Source organism: Salvelinus sp. IW2-2015, linkage group LG23 (genome assembly GCF_002910315.2).
Source record: "Salvelinus sp. IW2-2015 linkage group LG23, ASM291031v2, whole genome shotgun sequence".
In the NCBI taxonomy this organism is placed as follows: Eukaryota; Metazoa; Chordata; class Actinopteri; order Salmoniformes; family Salmonidae; genus Salvelinus; species Salvelinus sp. IW2-2015.
Window position 1 is genome coordinate 38,341,747 of NC_036863.1, and position 14,612 is coordinate 38,356,358.

General features: G+C 40.2%; 1 protein-coding gene across 6 annotated transcripts in view; it reads right to left on the reverse strand.

Annotated features, from left to right (window-relative positions):
- The window catches only part of klhl13 (kelch-like family member 13), a 92,860-nt gene that overhangs the window by 36,960 nt on the left and 41,288 nt on the right, over nt 1–14,612 (reverse strand). For 5 of the 6 annotated variants that reach the window (XM_023968391.2, XM_023968390.2, XM_070434604.1 and 2 more), the window contains one exon: nt 3,785–3,926. In XM_023968391.2, the coding sequence (XP_023824159.1) occupies nt 3,785–3,926 (142 nt within the window). Of the gene's footprint in view, nt 1–3,784; nt 3,927–4,077; nt 4,124–14,612 lie in introns of all 6 variants that reach the window. The other variant, XM_023968392.2, reaches the window with a different exon arrangement.

Consider the following 14,612-nt stretch of genomic DNA (forward strand, 5'->3'; position numbering starts at 1 on the left):
TATGTTACATACCCTACAGTACCATCTTCATATGTATATACCGTACTCTATACCATCTACTGCATCTGCCATGCCGTTCTGTACCACCACTCATTCATATATCTTTATGTACATATTCTTTATCCCTTTACACTTGTGTGTGTGTGTAAGGTAGTAGTTGTGGAATTGTTAGGTTAGATTACTGTTGGTTATTACTGCATTGTCGGAACTAGAAGCACAAGCATTTCGCTACACTCGCATTAACATCTGCTAACCATGTGTATGTGACTAATAAAATTTGATTTGATTTGATTTGTACGAAGGGCTATTAAAATAAACTTGATTGATTGATTGATCAACCCTTAGTAAACGTCATGAAAAAATTGTGTTTGACCAGATACAATGCTATTCACAGTAATAAATTGACAACAGGATTTCAGCATGCTTATAGGGAAGGACACTCAAAAAGCACAGCACTTACACAAATGACTGATGATTGGCTGAGAGAAATTGATGTAATGGCTTTACACCCCCTGCTATAATGTGGATAAAGAGTTACTTGTCTAACAGAACACAGAGGTTGTTCTTTAATGGAAGCATCTCAAATATAAGCCAGTTAAAATCAGGAATTCCCCAGGGTAGCTGTTTAGGGCCTTTGCTTTTTAAATTTTTTACTAACAACATGCCACTGACTTTGAGTAAAGCCAGAGTGTCTATGTATGCGGAAGACTCAACACTATACACGTCAGCTACTACAGTGACTGAAATGACTGCAACACTCAACAAAGAGCTGCAGTTAGTTTCAGAGTGGGTGGCAAAGAATAAATTAGCCCTAAATATTTCTAAAACTAAAAGCATTGTATTTGGAACAAAACACTCACTAAACCCTAAACCTCAACTAAATCTTGTAATACATAACGTGGAMGTTGAGACAACTAAACTGCTTGGAGTAACCCTAGATTGTAAACTGTCACGGTCAAAACATATTGATGCAGTAGTAGCTAAGATGAGGAGATGTCTGTCTATTATAAAGCRATACTCTGCYTTCATAACACTATCAACAAGGCAGGTCCTACAGGCTCTAGTTTTGTCACACCTTGACTACTGTTCAGTAGTGTGGTCAGGTGCCACAAAAAAGGACTTAGGAAAATTGCACAGCTGGCCCTTGGATGTACACAGAGAGCTAATATTAATAATCTCTCCCGGCTGAAAGTGGAKGAGAGATTGACTTCATCACTACTTTTATTTATGAGARGTACTGACATGTTGAATGCACCGAGCTGTCTGTCYCACCTACTGGCACACAGCTCGGACACCCATGCATACCCCACAAGACATGCCACAAGAGGTCTCTTCACAGTCCCCAAGTCCAGAACAGACTATGGGAGGCACACAGTACTACATTGAGCCATGACTACATGGAACTCTATTCCACATCAAGTAACTCATGCCAGCAGTAAAATTAGATTTTAAAAAAACACCTTATGGAACAGCGGGGACTGTGAAGCAACAGAAACATTGGCACACACACACAAATAACATACGCACTATACATACACATGGATTTAGTACTGGAGTAGGGGCCTGAGGGCACACAGTGTGTTGTGAAATCTGTGAATGTATTGTAATGTTTTTAAAATTGTATAACTTGTTTGGGATAGGGGGCAGCATTTTCACTTTTGGATGAATAGCGTTCCCAGAGTGAACTGCCTCSTACTTAGTCCCAGATGCTAATATATGCATATTATTATTRGTATTGGATAGAAAACACTCTGAAGTTTCTAAAACTGTTTGAATGATGTCTGTGAGTATAACAGAACTCATATGGCAGGCAGAAACCTGAGAAGAAATCCAAACAGGAAGTGGGAAATCTGAGGTTTGTAGTTTTTGAACTCACCCCTATCGAATACACAGTGGGATATGGGTTATTTTTCACTTCCTAAGGCTTCCACTAGATGTCAACCGTCTTTAGAACGTGGTTTCAGACTGCTCATGTGAAGGGGGGCCGGATGGGAGATGTTTTACTAAGGGGTCTGCCTACAACCTCGTTCTCAGTCACGCGCTTTCACTTGAGAGGTTGCTCTCGTTCCAGTGCTTCTCTACAGACAATGGAATTCTCCGGTTGGAACATTATTTAACTTTATGATAAAAACATCCTAAAGATTGATTCTATACTTAGTTTGACAAGTTTCTTTGACCTGTAATATAACTTTTTGAACGTTTCGTCCGAATGGACCAGATCGCGCTTTTGGATTGTTTACCAAATGCCCTAACAAAAGAAGATATTGGACATAAATGATGGACATTATCGAACAAAACAAGCATTTATTGTGGAACTGCGATCCCTGGGAGTGCATTCTGATGAAGATCATCAAAGGTAAGTGAATATTTCTAATGCTATTTATGAATAATGTTGACTACCCAACAGGCGAGCGCGAGCGCTGTCTCAGATGATGCTTTTTCCGTAAAGTTTTTTGAAAATCTGACACAGCGGTTGCATTAAGGAGAAGTGTATCTAAAGTTTCATGTATAATAGCTGTATTTTCATCAACATTTATTATGAGTATTTCTGTGAATTTCATGGTGGCTCTCTGCAATATCACTGCATTTTTTGAACTACTGAATCTAACACGCCAATGTAAAATAAGATTTTTGGATATAAATATGAACTTTACCGAACAAAACATACATGTATTGTGTAACATGAAGTCCTATGAGTGTCATTTGATGAAGATCATCAAAGGTTAGTGATTCATTCTATCTCTATTTGTGCTTTTTGTGACTCCTCTCTTTGGCGGGAAAAATGGCTGGGTTTTTCTGTGACTTGGTGGTGACCTAACATAATCGTTTATGGAGCTTTCGCTGTAAAGCATTTTTGAAATCAGACACTGTGGCTGGATTAACGAGAATTGTATCTTTAAAATGGTGCCTAATACTTGTATGTTTGAGAAATTTGATTTATGAGATTTCTGTTGATTTGTATTTGACGCCCTGCAATTTTATTGGCTGTTGGCGAGAGGTTCCGCTAGGATAAACTGCTTTAATTTTGCTGGACCCCAGGAAGAGTAATGGGGATCCATAATAAATACAAATTCAGGTGGAATTGTATGAATTCTTCTTATCGTTTTAACATTAAGACATTCTTCCCATAAAATTTGGACAAATCCCTAATCATTAACTTTACCCAGTAACAGGATATTTWAGCGAAAAACCTGGTTGTCTCTGCCAGGAGGCTGACACTTGGCCGCAAGTGGATCTTCCAGCAAGACAATAGCCCCAAGCATTAAAAATAAGCATTTTGCAATGGCCATCTCAGTCTTCGGACTTGAACACCATTGAAAACCTGTAGTTTGAATTGAAGAGGGCAGTCCATAAGAGGAGACAAATGATATCAAGGATCTAGAAAGATTTTGTACAGAGGAATGGTCTAAGATCCCTCCCAATCTCATAAAACATTTTAGAAAAAGGTGCCAATAATTCTGACCCCTCTCTTTGAGATTTTRTTTTCTTACTTGTGAATAAAATCTCTTTCACTGAGCAATTGTAATAGTATAAAATAATAATATATCTATAATTTACAACTTCAGTATTTTAATTACTTAATTCAGTCTTTTTTGCTCATCTTTATAAAGGCTGACAATATTTATGGACCTGCCTGTATAGCTATCATTTCAATCAATCACAGGACCTCTGAAGGCATATTCAAATTACCCTGACATATTTCATTAAGGCTTTTAAGAGGTTCATCAATCTGTCCATCCTCCCCAGCAGCACCATCTCTCAGTCTCTCTCCACTACTACTCACCTGAAGGACCACTGAGCTGTGCGTGTTGCTCGTAAAGAAGCGAGTGTTTCCGGTTTTTGAAGCCTGTAGGTGGGCAGAGATGCCCATGTCACCACACCCCAGCGACACTTTCATGTGAGGGTCGTCGTCCTCCACGAGGGATCTTTAGGGGAGGCAGAGGGAGGGGAAAAGAGAAAGGGGAAAAGAGGGAGARAGGGAAAGGGACGTTTAGCTTATAATCATGCAGTACAAGCACGGATTTACATTAAAATCAACTCATTGAGTGTGTTTTGTATGCAGATTCACTAGCCTACATGATGAGAGAATCTTGAGATTTTCCTGATGTTTCATGCACAGCGGCTGAGGAAAGGGGTTTTAGGAAAAAGGTCAATAAATACACAGCACAACAAGGGGAGAGCTTAGCTAAGACATTTGCGTTCTCCTAATCAGGCATATAGATCATGAATTAAAATGTCTACATTAACACCAAACAATACACAAGGACGCTCACACACACCTGAAATATGGTGCTTATATACAGGGACGTAAGGACAGGCAGTCACACTACAAGGCAAAGGTAACTACGAGCTAAGAGTAAGCATCCTCAGCCGGGCCCCTCCCTGCAGCAGACCTCGCCATGCTCTCATTGGAACGGTGAGAGAATAACACGACTCAGGCCAACCACAGCGGTGTTCTCACCTCCTCTGCCACATCACACTAAGTTCCATCATTAGCTCTCCACTCCAAACCTGATGAAGTCATACTGGTGCTCTATGCCAGGGGTTCCCAAACTCTTTTTMATTTGGGACCTACMAAYTGAGGKGTCTTGAGTCGCGACCCACAAAAAAGGTTTGAACGGTTGAAAAAACATACAGACCAAAGAATAAGTCAACAAWATCATCATGGCAGCAGAGAGAACATTTTGTAGTTTTAMAGCACATTTTTCTGCCATTCTATACATTTTCCCGTGGCTRATGCTGTGTTCTTATGCTTAAATATTATAAAATCAATAGGGGACTCATTGTCCAGCTTTATTGTTGTTGATTGCAAGTTCTCAAAGAGCTATAGCTAGGCTATTTTAAAAATATATATATTTTTTAAATTATTTATTTAACTAGGAAAGTCAGTTAAGAACACATTCTTATTAACAATGACAGCCTATATATAGGTCCATTATCATGTCTACATACTTTAGATTTGAAAGCATTTCCCCCCCTATATGCACACACACACACACAGTACCAGTCAAAAGTTTGGACAAACCTACACATAAGGGGTTTTCTTTATTTTTACTATTTTCTACATTGTAGAATAATAGTGAAGACATCAAAACTATGAAATAACACATAGAATCATGTGGTAAAAAAAAAAGTGTTAAACAAATCAAAACATATTTTATATTTGAGATTCTTCAAAGTAGCCACCCTTTTCCTTGATGACAGCTTTGCACAGTCTTGGCATTCACTCAACCAGCTTGGCCAAATTGAGCAATCGGGAGAGAGCGGCCTTAGTCAAGGAGGTGACCAATAACCTGATGGTCACTCTGAAAGAGCTCCAGAGTTCCTCTGTAGAGATGGGAGAACCTTCCAGAAGGACAACCATCTCCACACCAATCAGGCCTTTATGGTAGAGTGGCCAGACGTTAGCCACTTCTCAGTAAAAGGTACGATGGCCCGCTTGCAGTTTGCCAAAAAAGAGTTTGCACCTAAAAGACTCTCAGACTATAAAAAACAAAATTCTCTGGTCTGATGAAACCAAGATTGAACACTTTGGCCTCAATGCCAAGCGTCACGTCTGGAGAAAACCTGGCACAATCTCTATGGTGAATCACGGTGGTGGCGGCATCATGCTGTGGGGATGTTTTTCAGTGGCAGGGACTGGGAGACTAGTCAAGATTGAGGGAAAGTTGAACAGAGCAGAGTACAGAAAGATCCTTGATGAAAATCTGCTCCAGCGTGCTCAGGACCTCAGAATGTGGTGAAGGTTCACCTTCCAACAGGACAAAGACCCTAAGCACAGGCAAGGCCACGCAGTAGTGCCTTTGGGACTTGTCTCAAAGTCCTTGCGTGGCCCAGCCAGAGCCCAGACTTGAACCAAATAGAACATCTCTGGAGAGACCTGAAAATAGCGGTACAGCAACGCTCCCCATCCAACCTGACAGAGCTTGAGAGGATCTGCAGAGAAGAATGGGAGAAACTCTCCAAATACTGGTGTGCCAAGCTTGTAGCTTCCTACCCAAGACTTGTTACTGTAATCACTGCCAAATGTGCTTCAACAAAGTACTGACTAAAGGGTCTGAATACTTATGTAATTGTGATATTTCAGTTTTCATTTAGATCACATTTGCAAACACGCACACACAGTGTATTCAGAAAGTATTCAGACCCCTTGAATATTTCCACATTTTGGGATAAATGTTTTAAAAAATCTAAATGTTTTTTAATGCACAAAAAAAGTCATCCCACGACCCACCTGGACACCTGCCATGACCTACAAGTGGGCCCATCCCACAGATTGGGAACTATTTCTCTATGCAACACCAACGCAACATCTCGTTAACTACAGCAACTTTAATTAGGCCTACAATTACTGGAGACCAGTATTTTCCACTGGTTATTAGGGCACGGCCGCTAACTGACCATGGGGGTCATATTAACTTCAGAGTTACGGCAGAGTTGCAAATAAAAAGCCATCTCTCACACTGGCCAATAAAAAGAAAAGATTAAGATGGGCAAAAGAACACAGACACTGGACAGAGGAACTCTGCCTAGAAGGCCAGCATCCCGGAGTCGACTCTTTACTGTTGACGTTGAGACTGGTGTTTTGCGGGTACTATTTAATGAAGCTGCCAGTTGAGGACTTGTGAGGCGGGGCCTCCCACTCTTTCTATTCTGGTTAGAGTCAGTTTGCGCTGTTCTGTGAAGGGAGAAGTACACAGCGTTGTACAAGATCTTCAGTTTCTTGGCAATTTCTCGCATGGAATAGCCTTCATTTCTCAGAACAAGAATAGACTGACGAGTTTTAGAAGAAAGGTCTTTGTTTCTGGCCATTTTGAGCATGTAATCGAACCCACAAATGCTGATGCTCCAGATACTCAACTAGTCTAAAGAAGGACAGTTTTATTGCTTCTTTAATCATAACAGTTTTCATCTGTGCTAACATAACTGCAAAAGGGCTTTCTAATGATCAATTAGCCTTTTAAAATGATCAACTTGGATTAGCTAACACAACGTGAAATTGGAACACAGGAGTGATGGTGGTTGCTGATAATGGGCCTCTACGTCTATGTAGATATTCCATTTTTTTTTTAAATTATTATTATTATTATTTTTTTTTAAATCAGCCGTTTCCAGCTACAATAGTCATTTACAACATTAACAATGTCGACACTGTATTTCTGATAAATTTGATGTTATTTTAATGGACCATTTTTTAAACATTTTCTTTCAAAAACAAGGACATTTCTAAGTGACCACAAACTTTTGAAAGATGGTGTAAAAAAAAAAATATATATATATATATATAGTTTTTTATGCTACCCCACCATGTGAAAAAAGTTATGTAATCAACAGCCAATGTTTACTTTTTAATGTGGGCTATGAAAGTCCACAGTAGTTTTGACAGCAGTGGCGGCCACTGATTGGCTGAATACCAGGACGCGAGGTGGTTGGAGTTGTCAATAAAGCAGCATGACAGAAATATGATGAAGTTTTCGAACTACCGGTAAATTTCTTTCAGAAGATATATAAAGAGATCTGTGCATTTGAATAACAGCATAAATACACCTATTTCTCTTTTGCATATCAAAAACCGACTGACCACTACTGCACATGCTGCCACTGTTTTGAACAGATTAGATTATATTATTTAGAACRAGCAGCCAGTWCACGAACRAGTGCACCAGGGAGAACGCAACAAGCAGCATGCAGATGCAATAAGTGAAACCCCGCCCCARCCCCTCTTGACAGTGGACAGAAATTCTTTACGTTTTAAAGTTCATTTCATGCAATTCTACACATTTTATTTATTTCTATTTCAKGGTTTCTCTCACAACCCCATTTTCAAATCAGGTGATCCCACATGGGGACRCGACCCCTAGTTTGGGAAACGCTGTGTTWAACACACGATACGATGATCATCCAGGACTGCTGAGTCTTTAACGAATGGAAGTCGATGAGCCAGTCAGGGGGTCAGGTGATACTATCAGGAATGTTTCTACAGGGAGGTGGAGATGGATGGCCTAGTGGGCTCTAGATAGCGGTTGTTCAGGGTCAACACCACCACAACTAGATGTGGAGGAGTATTCATGGCTACAGGATCAGGAGCAATCACACTGACACACAGYGTACTGGTACATTTACCCTGTCAGGTGGTAAGTCGTAGAGGCAGCGAGGAGAGAGTGGGTTGTCCAAACCACAAAGGAGTGTTGGTGGCTGCCGGAACGAAACAAAGAGAACAACAGCTAGAGCAACCCAGTCATAAAATACATAACTCGGACTCCAACCAACAGCACGAAACAAACAAACACAGACGTCATCGGAAGTTTCATCCATCAACAGCAGATTTGTAGTGAAAACACCAAACACACACACACACGCTATGCTACAAACACGTCCGTATGCGACTACAAATATGCACCGACTAGGCTACACAAATTTTTCACACAAATAAATACACAAAAGTCAGTTAGGCCTATATCAAATCTTCTGCTGTGTGTGTGTGTGGGTGGTGGATGGCAGTTTAATTTGTTATTAACAAGATGCTTAAACATGCCAAGAATCATATGCTTTATGGAATGGAGACCGTGAACCATTTCTTAGAAATACATCAGGGAATAATTAATTAAATTGGTTAAATTGGATGGGGGTAGGCGTGCGATGCGTCTTAATTGCTTTTGTAAATTGGATGATGACTATAATGAAAACTTGCATCTTAAAGGCCCAATGCAGAATGTTATTATCTCAATAGCTAATCATTTCTGGGTAACAATTAYTTAAGTACCTTACTGTGATAGTTTATTTTTGATCATTTTAATTGAAAACTAAAGTAGCTTCTTATCTAGAGCAATTTCTCAAGTGAGAATTCTGCTAGGACTGTCTGAGCATGGTCTGAGTGGGGAGAGGGAAACTGAAAAYTAAATGTTATTGGCAAAGTGGTTTGGAACTCTTTCTTATTGGCCTATTAACTAATTTGTCACCAGGCAGGTAAAACCTCTATCCCAAGCCTCCCGAGTGGTTTAGCGGTCAAAGGCACTGCATCGCAGTGCCAGAGGCGTCACTACAGATCTGGGTTTGATCACTGGCTGTGACGCAGCCGGCCGCAACCGGGAGACCCATGAGGCGGCTCACAATTGGCCCAGCGTCATCCGGATTAGGCTGGCTGGGTTGTCCTTCGCTCTCTATCCTACCAAAACAGGCTGAMATTTCAGGCAGTCTTTTCAAACAGCTCYWACACTAAAAGGGCATTATCATCATATTCACAGTATTATTCCAACCTCAGCGTGCTTAGAAAGATGGAAATCCGCACACTGGCAAAAAATAGGAAATATCCAAAACCTCAGTGTGGAAAGACTATATATAAAAACACTGGAAATCTAATTTTTGACTGCACTGGGCCTTTAAGAGCAGCAGACTTTTTATCAAATGGCTGTTAGTGAACAGTGTCTATTTCCTCTCATTCACACATCTGTTTGAGGGATACATTTTTTTTAGAAGTGGGATAGTATTGGATTAAAACTAAACCTACAGGAGCAATGGCAGGGAAACAGGAAGTTGTCGAACTATCTAACTACTTAATGGGAACCTACATCTACAATGAGGAAATAAAACAAATTGACAGACGCTCATTCTTCAAACTAAATGTTTGGTAGGCCATTTCTACACTTCCTGTTGGTGAGACAATCATTAGAATTAAGAGCCTCTTCACACTTACTACACTTTTCGTAAAAATACCGTCGGCTACACATATTACTCAAATGTAAACATGAGTACTTGCTACGTGTCGACACTCGGCTAACAGTCGCCCCCCTTGAAGCAGGGCAGTGTAAACAGAATAGTCTCGTTGAGCCAACACTCCTACAGTATAAATGCTAATAGCAGAGCAATGTTTTTAAAACAACTTAAATGTTTAGATATTTTCCTAATATTTGAGACTCATTTTATTGAGTTTATACCTGAAATTGCAGTAACAGGCTGTTACATTCTGAAAATGTTGCAGTAGCTGCCAGCTGCACTGAGCCACATACAACTATGGAAGCCCATCTCCACAAACAAAAACTAAAAATGTCAAATGCAGATCATACAAATAGATGTTTTTYATTTGTAACATTGTGTGGTGATTTCAGAGGTGGCACCACAGGTCTCAGAGTGGTGGGTGGGGAATTGTTTTCCGGGGGGCACCATAGTTTTCCTGGTCTGGTAGTAGGCTAACCTAACCAACTTCGGACCCTAGTTGTAGCGTATGACATAGTAATAAATCACTGTAAAAAAAATTATATGGGCTATGATGGGACCAGATTCTTTGTCTAATCAGGTCATATGTTTTTTTTTTAACTCCTGGCCCTACTGAGGATGAAAACATTAAAACCCTTTTAATAATTTATTTTTATTTTACTAGGTAAGTCAGTTAAGAACACATTTTTATTTACAATGACAGCCTAGAGTGGGTTAACTGCCTTGGTCAGGTTGCAGAACGACATACATTTTGCCTTGTCAGCTCGGKGATTCGATCGAGCAACCTTTCGGWCACTGACCCAACGCTCTAACCACTAGGCTACTTGCGACCCCTTTACACAGAGAAAAGAGACCATTTCGATTGGACAGTGAAACCAACAGGGCTGAGCTTGCTGCATGCAGGGTTGCATTGTATATACTCATACAGTTATCAGAATGTTGTCGATTGAATACTTCCAGTCAATCATTTTGGATTAACCCCTAAGGTCGATCTCCGTGCCCCCGCTGAAATCTATTTAGCGTAATAAAAAAAAGAATTGCCATAAAAATATATCTGTTTAAAAAGGCCACCACAAAGTTTGAATATAAACCAAAATAACTGCCTATTTTAGGCCATAAATACATAGCTTAGGCTATTAAAACATGACCTTGCGTTTTCCCTGGCCAGGCTTCTCTAGACTACCTGCAGCTGTGGTTGTTATCAGTAGGCTACAGTTGACCAGACTGAAGCACAGACTAATTGTGCACGTTGACAAATCATGAGGCACTTTATATGTTTTATGGCGGGTATGAGCWTCCATATCAAACAGCTCGTTGCAGTGAATTCACTTATACCCACGTTTTCAGTCACAACTGTTATAAGTGAATTCACTGCAACAAGCTGTTTTATATGGAAGCCCATGTTAGTCTATGCTTCAGTCTGGTCAACTGTATCCTGGTGCTGCCTTTTTTTGTTATGATTTATCTAATTGACCAACTTCATTCAATTATTTGAATTCCATTTTCTTTTTTGGGAGGGAGTGAGCTCAATGCGCACATCCCAGTTTCTCTAGAGATAAATCAGACCCAGCTTGAACTGTGTGACATAGTAGGTAGGGAGTTGTTTCCAAAAGGCCAACATTCTACTCAGTTTAGCAGTAATAAACTACAATGRCCATAATCCTTTGCGCATCTAYTTGACCGGTCTTTGTTTCTTTTACGCCTGCTACAGAAGAGAGAAGAATGCGCGATCGTCCGGTGATATAGAGAGCCWTCTCTAGCTGAAAATACAYGATCTAAGTGATTAATAGTTGGTATTCAGCAGTCATAAAAATATTCCTTATTTACTTGAGAACTACAAAATAGGAATTTTGTCAGAGCGCATAGGCAGCAGCTCTATAAAGATGAGATGACTTGGAATTAAATCATAAAGTAATCAAATAAAACAAACGTAACATACACAACAACTGAAATACTGTATTACAGCTAAGTGAATAAATGATGGTTAATAAGTGATAAGCAGTAATGGGCAGCCACGACCATCATGGGACTTGTTTTATTGTGTGTTGTTACAGCATTCAACCCACATAATGCATAGTCCCTTTAGTGTTTTAAGATAATCGAAACCAAAAACCGTGATTCTTTTTGAACCGAACCCCCCAAAAAATCWAAAAGCACTGATCGCTCAGCACTAGTCTCTATGCACTCACAGGACCCTACACACTCACGCACTCCAACACACACACACGCATAACACGCACACACATTTATACTGACTCTTTTATACTTAATCTACACACACACTCACGATATACGCCGCTGCAAGAAAGGCATTTCACTGTACTTGTGCACGTGACATTAAAACGCGAAACTTACCACATGTAATGATTTGCATGATATTGATTWAAAAAATGAAGCCTGGTTTGTTGCAATGTTCTAAGGTAGACCTACTGTACTTTTAMATTTGTATGAGAGGGTCAATCGTTCATTTTTGATAGGATTACGTTACTTGATGAAGACTTGCTTTCAGCAACTCTGCGCTTTTGTCTTGAAGCTAAAATRTAATGAGTGTAGCCTACAGATGAGAAAATAAACCCTTCAATTGTCTGCACATGCTTGTGAATTATTGCTTTATTCAAGAGTGTAATATGATTTGGTTGCATTATTCAATAGCTTAGTGTAATATGTTTCAGAAGAAACTGTCATTGTTGAATAGTTTGTGCTTGCTGGCTAGTGGCTACTGTGATATTTACGGTCATTTAGAGCTGCTGACCAAGAATGTCACGTTGCCAGCGACAACGACAGGTAAGGCAAGGATGCAATGTGAATTTAAAACTAGAWATCTCTTTCGSCACCCCGCTCCTCAGACTCTCCTTCATATCTCTTAGTGGGAATAGGGCCTTAGAATATCAAAATAGAGACAATCCCTTTACAGAACTGCAACAAAGAAACACACAACACCACTACCACCACAAACACCAACAAAAGATGGCTAATTGTCTCCCCCAGGGAGCTGGTTATCAGTATAATTAAATGGCTCGATACTGTGCAGCATTCCACACCAACCAAAGCTGCAAGTTGAGTTTAACAATGCTGTAGTTTGAGCATGGTTCCCCCCAAACACCAAAACAGGCGCAAATCAAATCAAGCGTTCATTATCCAACAGACAWGGAACGCAACGTAATGTGCTTTACAGGAAAAAACAAATGATACCATTTGCTACCTGGGCTGCACCTCATGATGGAAAAAGCCAACAATKAAACCCTGCCTGTGTCATCCTGTGCCATATGACTCACAGTCCAACAGTACCACAAAGGATGGAAAAAGACCCTGGGAAACTCAAATAACCTCCATTCTCCTCTACTGTATCAACGTTACAGAGGCAGACAGTGCACCGCTTTATAAAACCAGGACTTTGTTTCAGACAGGTGAGAGAAACGAGCAGCAATGTACCCAAAATAGAGAATCAACATAACAYATTTTTTCAATCATTCATAATGATGAACTACAGCATGTTCCAGGTACTGGTGAGAGAAGCAGCTGTKATGTGATTTCATGTCGTGCCAGACCTTCTGCTCCCTGCGAATGAGATTCACTGAAGAACTTAGCACATCCCAGTCTTTGATTACCCAACATCCCTTTTAACTTTGTTGGACCCGACGGTCGCCTCTTAATTAAGCTTTGAGGGAGCGGCCAGATCAAACAGAAAGGTGTCTTTTCACTTTTTTATCCAACTACCTTTAAAACCAGGACGTTGCTGACTAGAAGAGAATAAATGGTTGACGGCTGTTAGTGTTTGTATCCATATGCAAAGAAAGCACCAAGCACTCGAATGAAGACAAAAACAACATTGATTAATTTACAAAAAATGTTACGTGCATTACAATACCAGCTTTGAAGTCGCTCCGAATTTTTCACTTAGACAAAAGTAGCTATGATGTAATATAAACAGCAGACACTCTTACTAATAGGAGGGCTCATTTAGACCACAAACAGATGCCACTCCATTGTTAAGACGACATAGCAGCTACAAACACTGTTTGATTGATCATGCAACCCTCTGGTATCATCACCTGCTATATCATTTCACTACATGCAATTTGAGTGAAGGTTGGTGAGTATCTATTGAGAAGGATTATGCAAAGACAATTGACATTTCTGATATGAAGGAGAACAGACTTCCTGAGGTTTTTCAGTCACGCAATATGAGTCACCACATCATGCACCAAATGTGCTTCCTGTGAAACACTAAGTCCTCCAGCATTCATCCAGCAGTATTATCAGCAGATTTTGGCTTTCATAATTTAAAAAGTCAGGGAGATAGATATGCTAATGAAGACACAGAGCTGCCATCCTATCTGAGCGGTGTGGAACATAAATAAACCTTGGGGGTGAGTACAGTTTATGAGCAGGAGCCACACAAAACACACAGCGGCATATATTCTCCACTGACTGTCTCAGCGGCAGACGGTGCTGCATGCGTTTGACAACATTTTCTCGTAAAAGGCCAATTCTATTAAGAGACTTACCAACGCCAATAAAATACCCACCCTCTCCGATCTCCCCCACCTGCACAGGCCTATATCCATTCACATAGATAAGACATTCGAACTTCAGCCAGCCTTCTATTTATATTTCTGTAGAAAAGGTTAATTGTGGCCGTTTTGTGAACACAAAGGTATGATTCATTAGAAAACACTGTCAGGGGGAGAGAGAGCAAGGACTCTGAAATTTAGAGAAACCATTCAAGCATTATTACTTTTGTGTTGAAGATCCTGAGTATTGTGTAATCACATTTATATTGGGTTTTTGAGGATGTGCTGTTCCCATTGTATAACCGTACTGAATTGACAGGCAGGGGGCACAGAACATGTAGGCTTGATGAGTATTGGAGTGTTGTGGAAAACATTGGACAATCA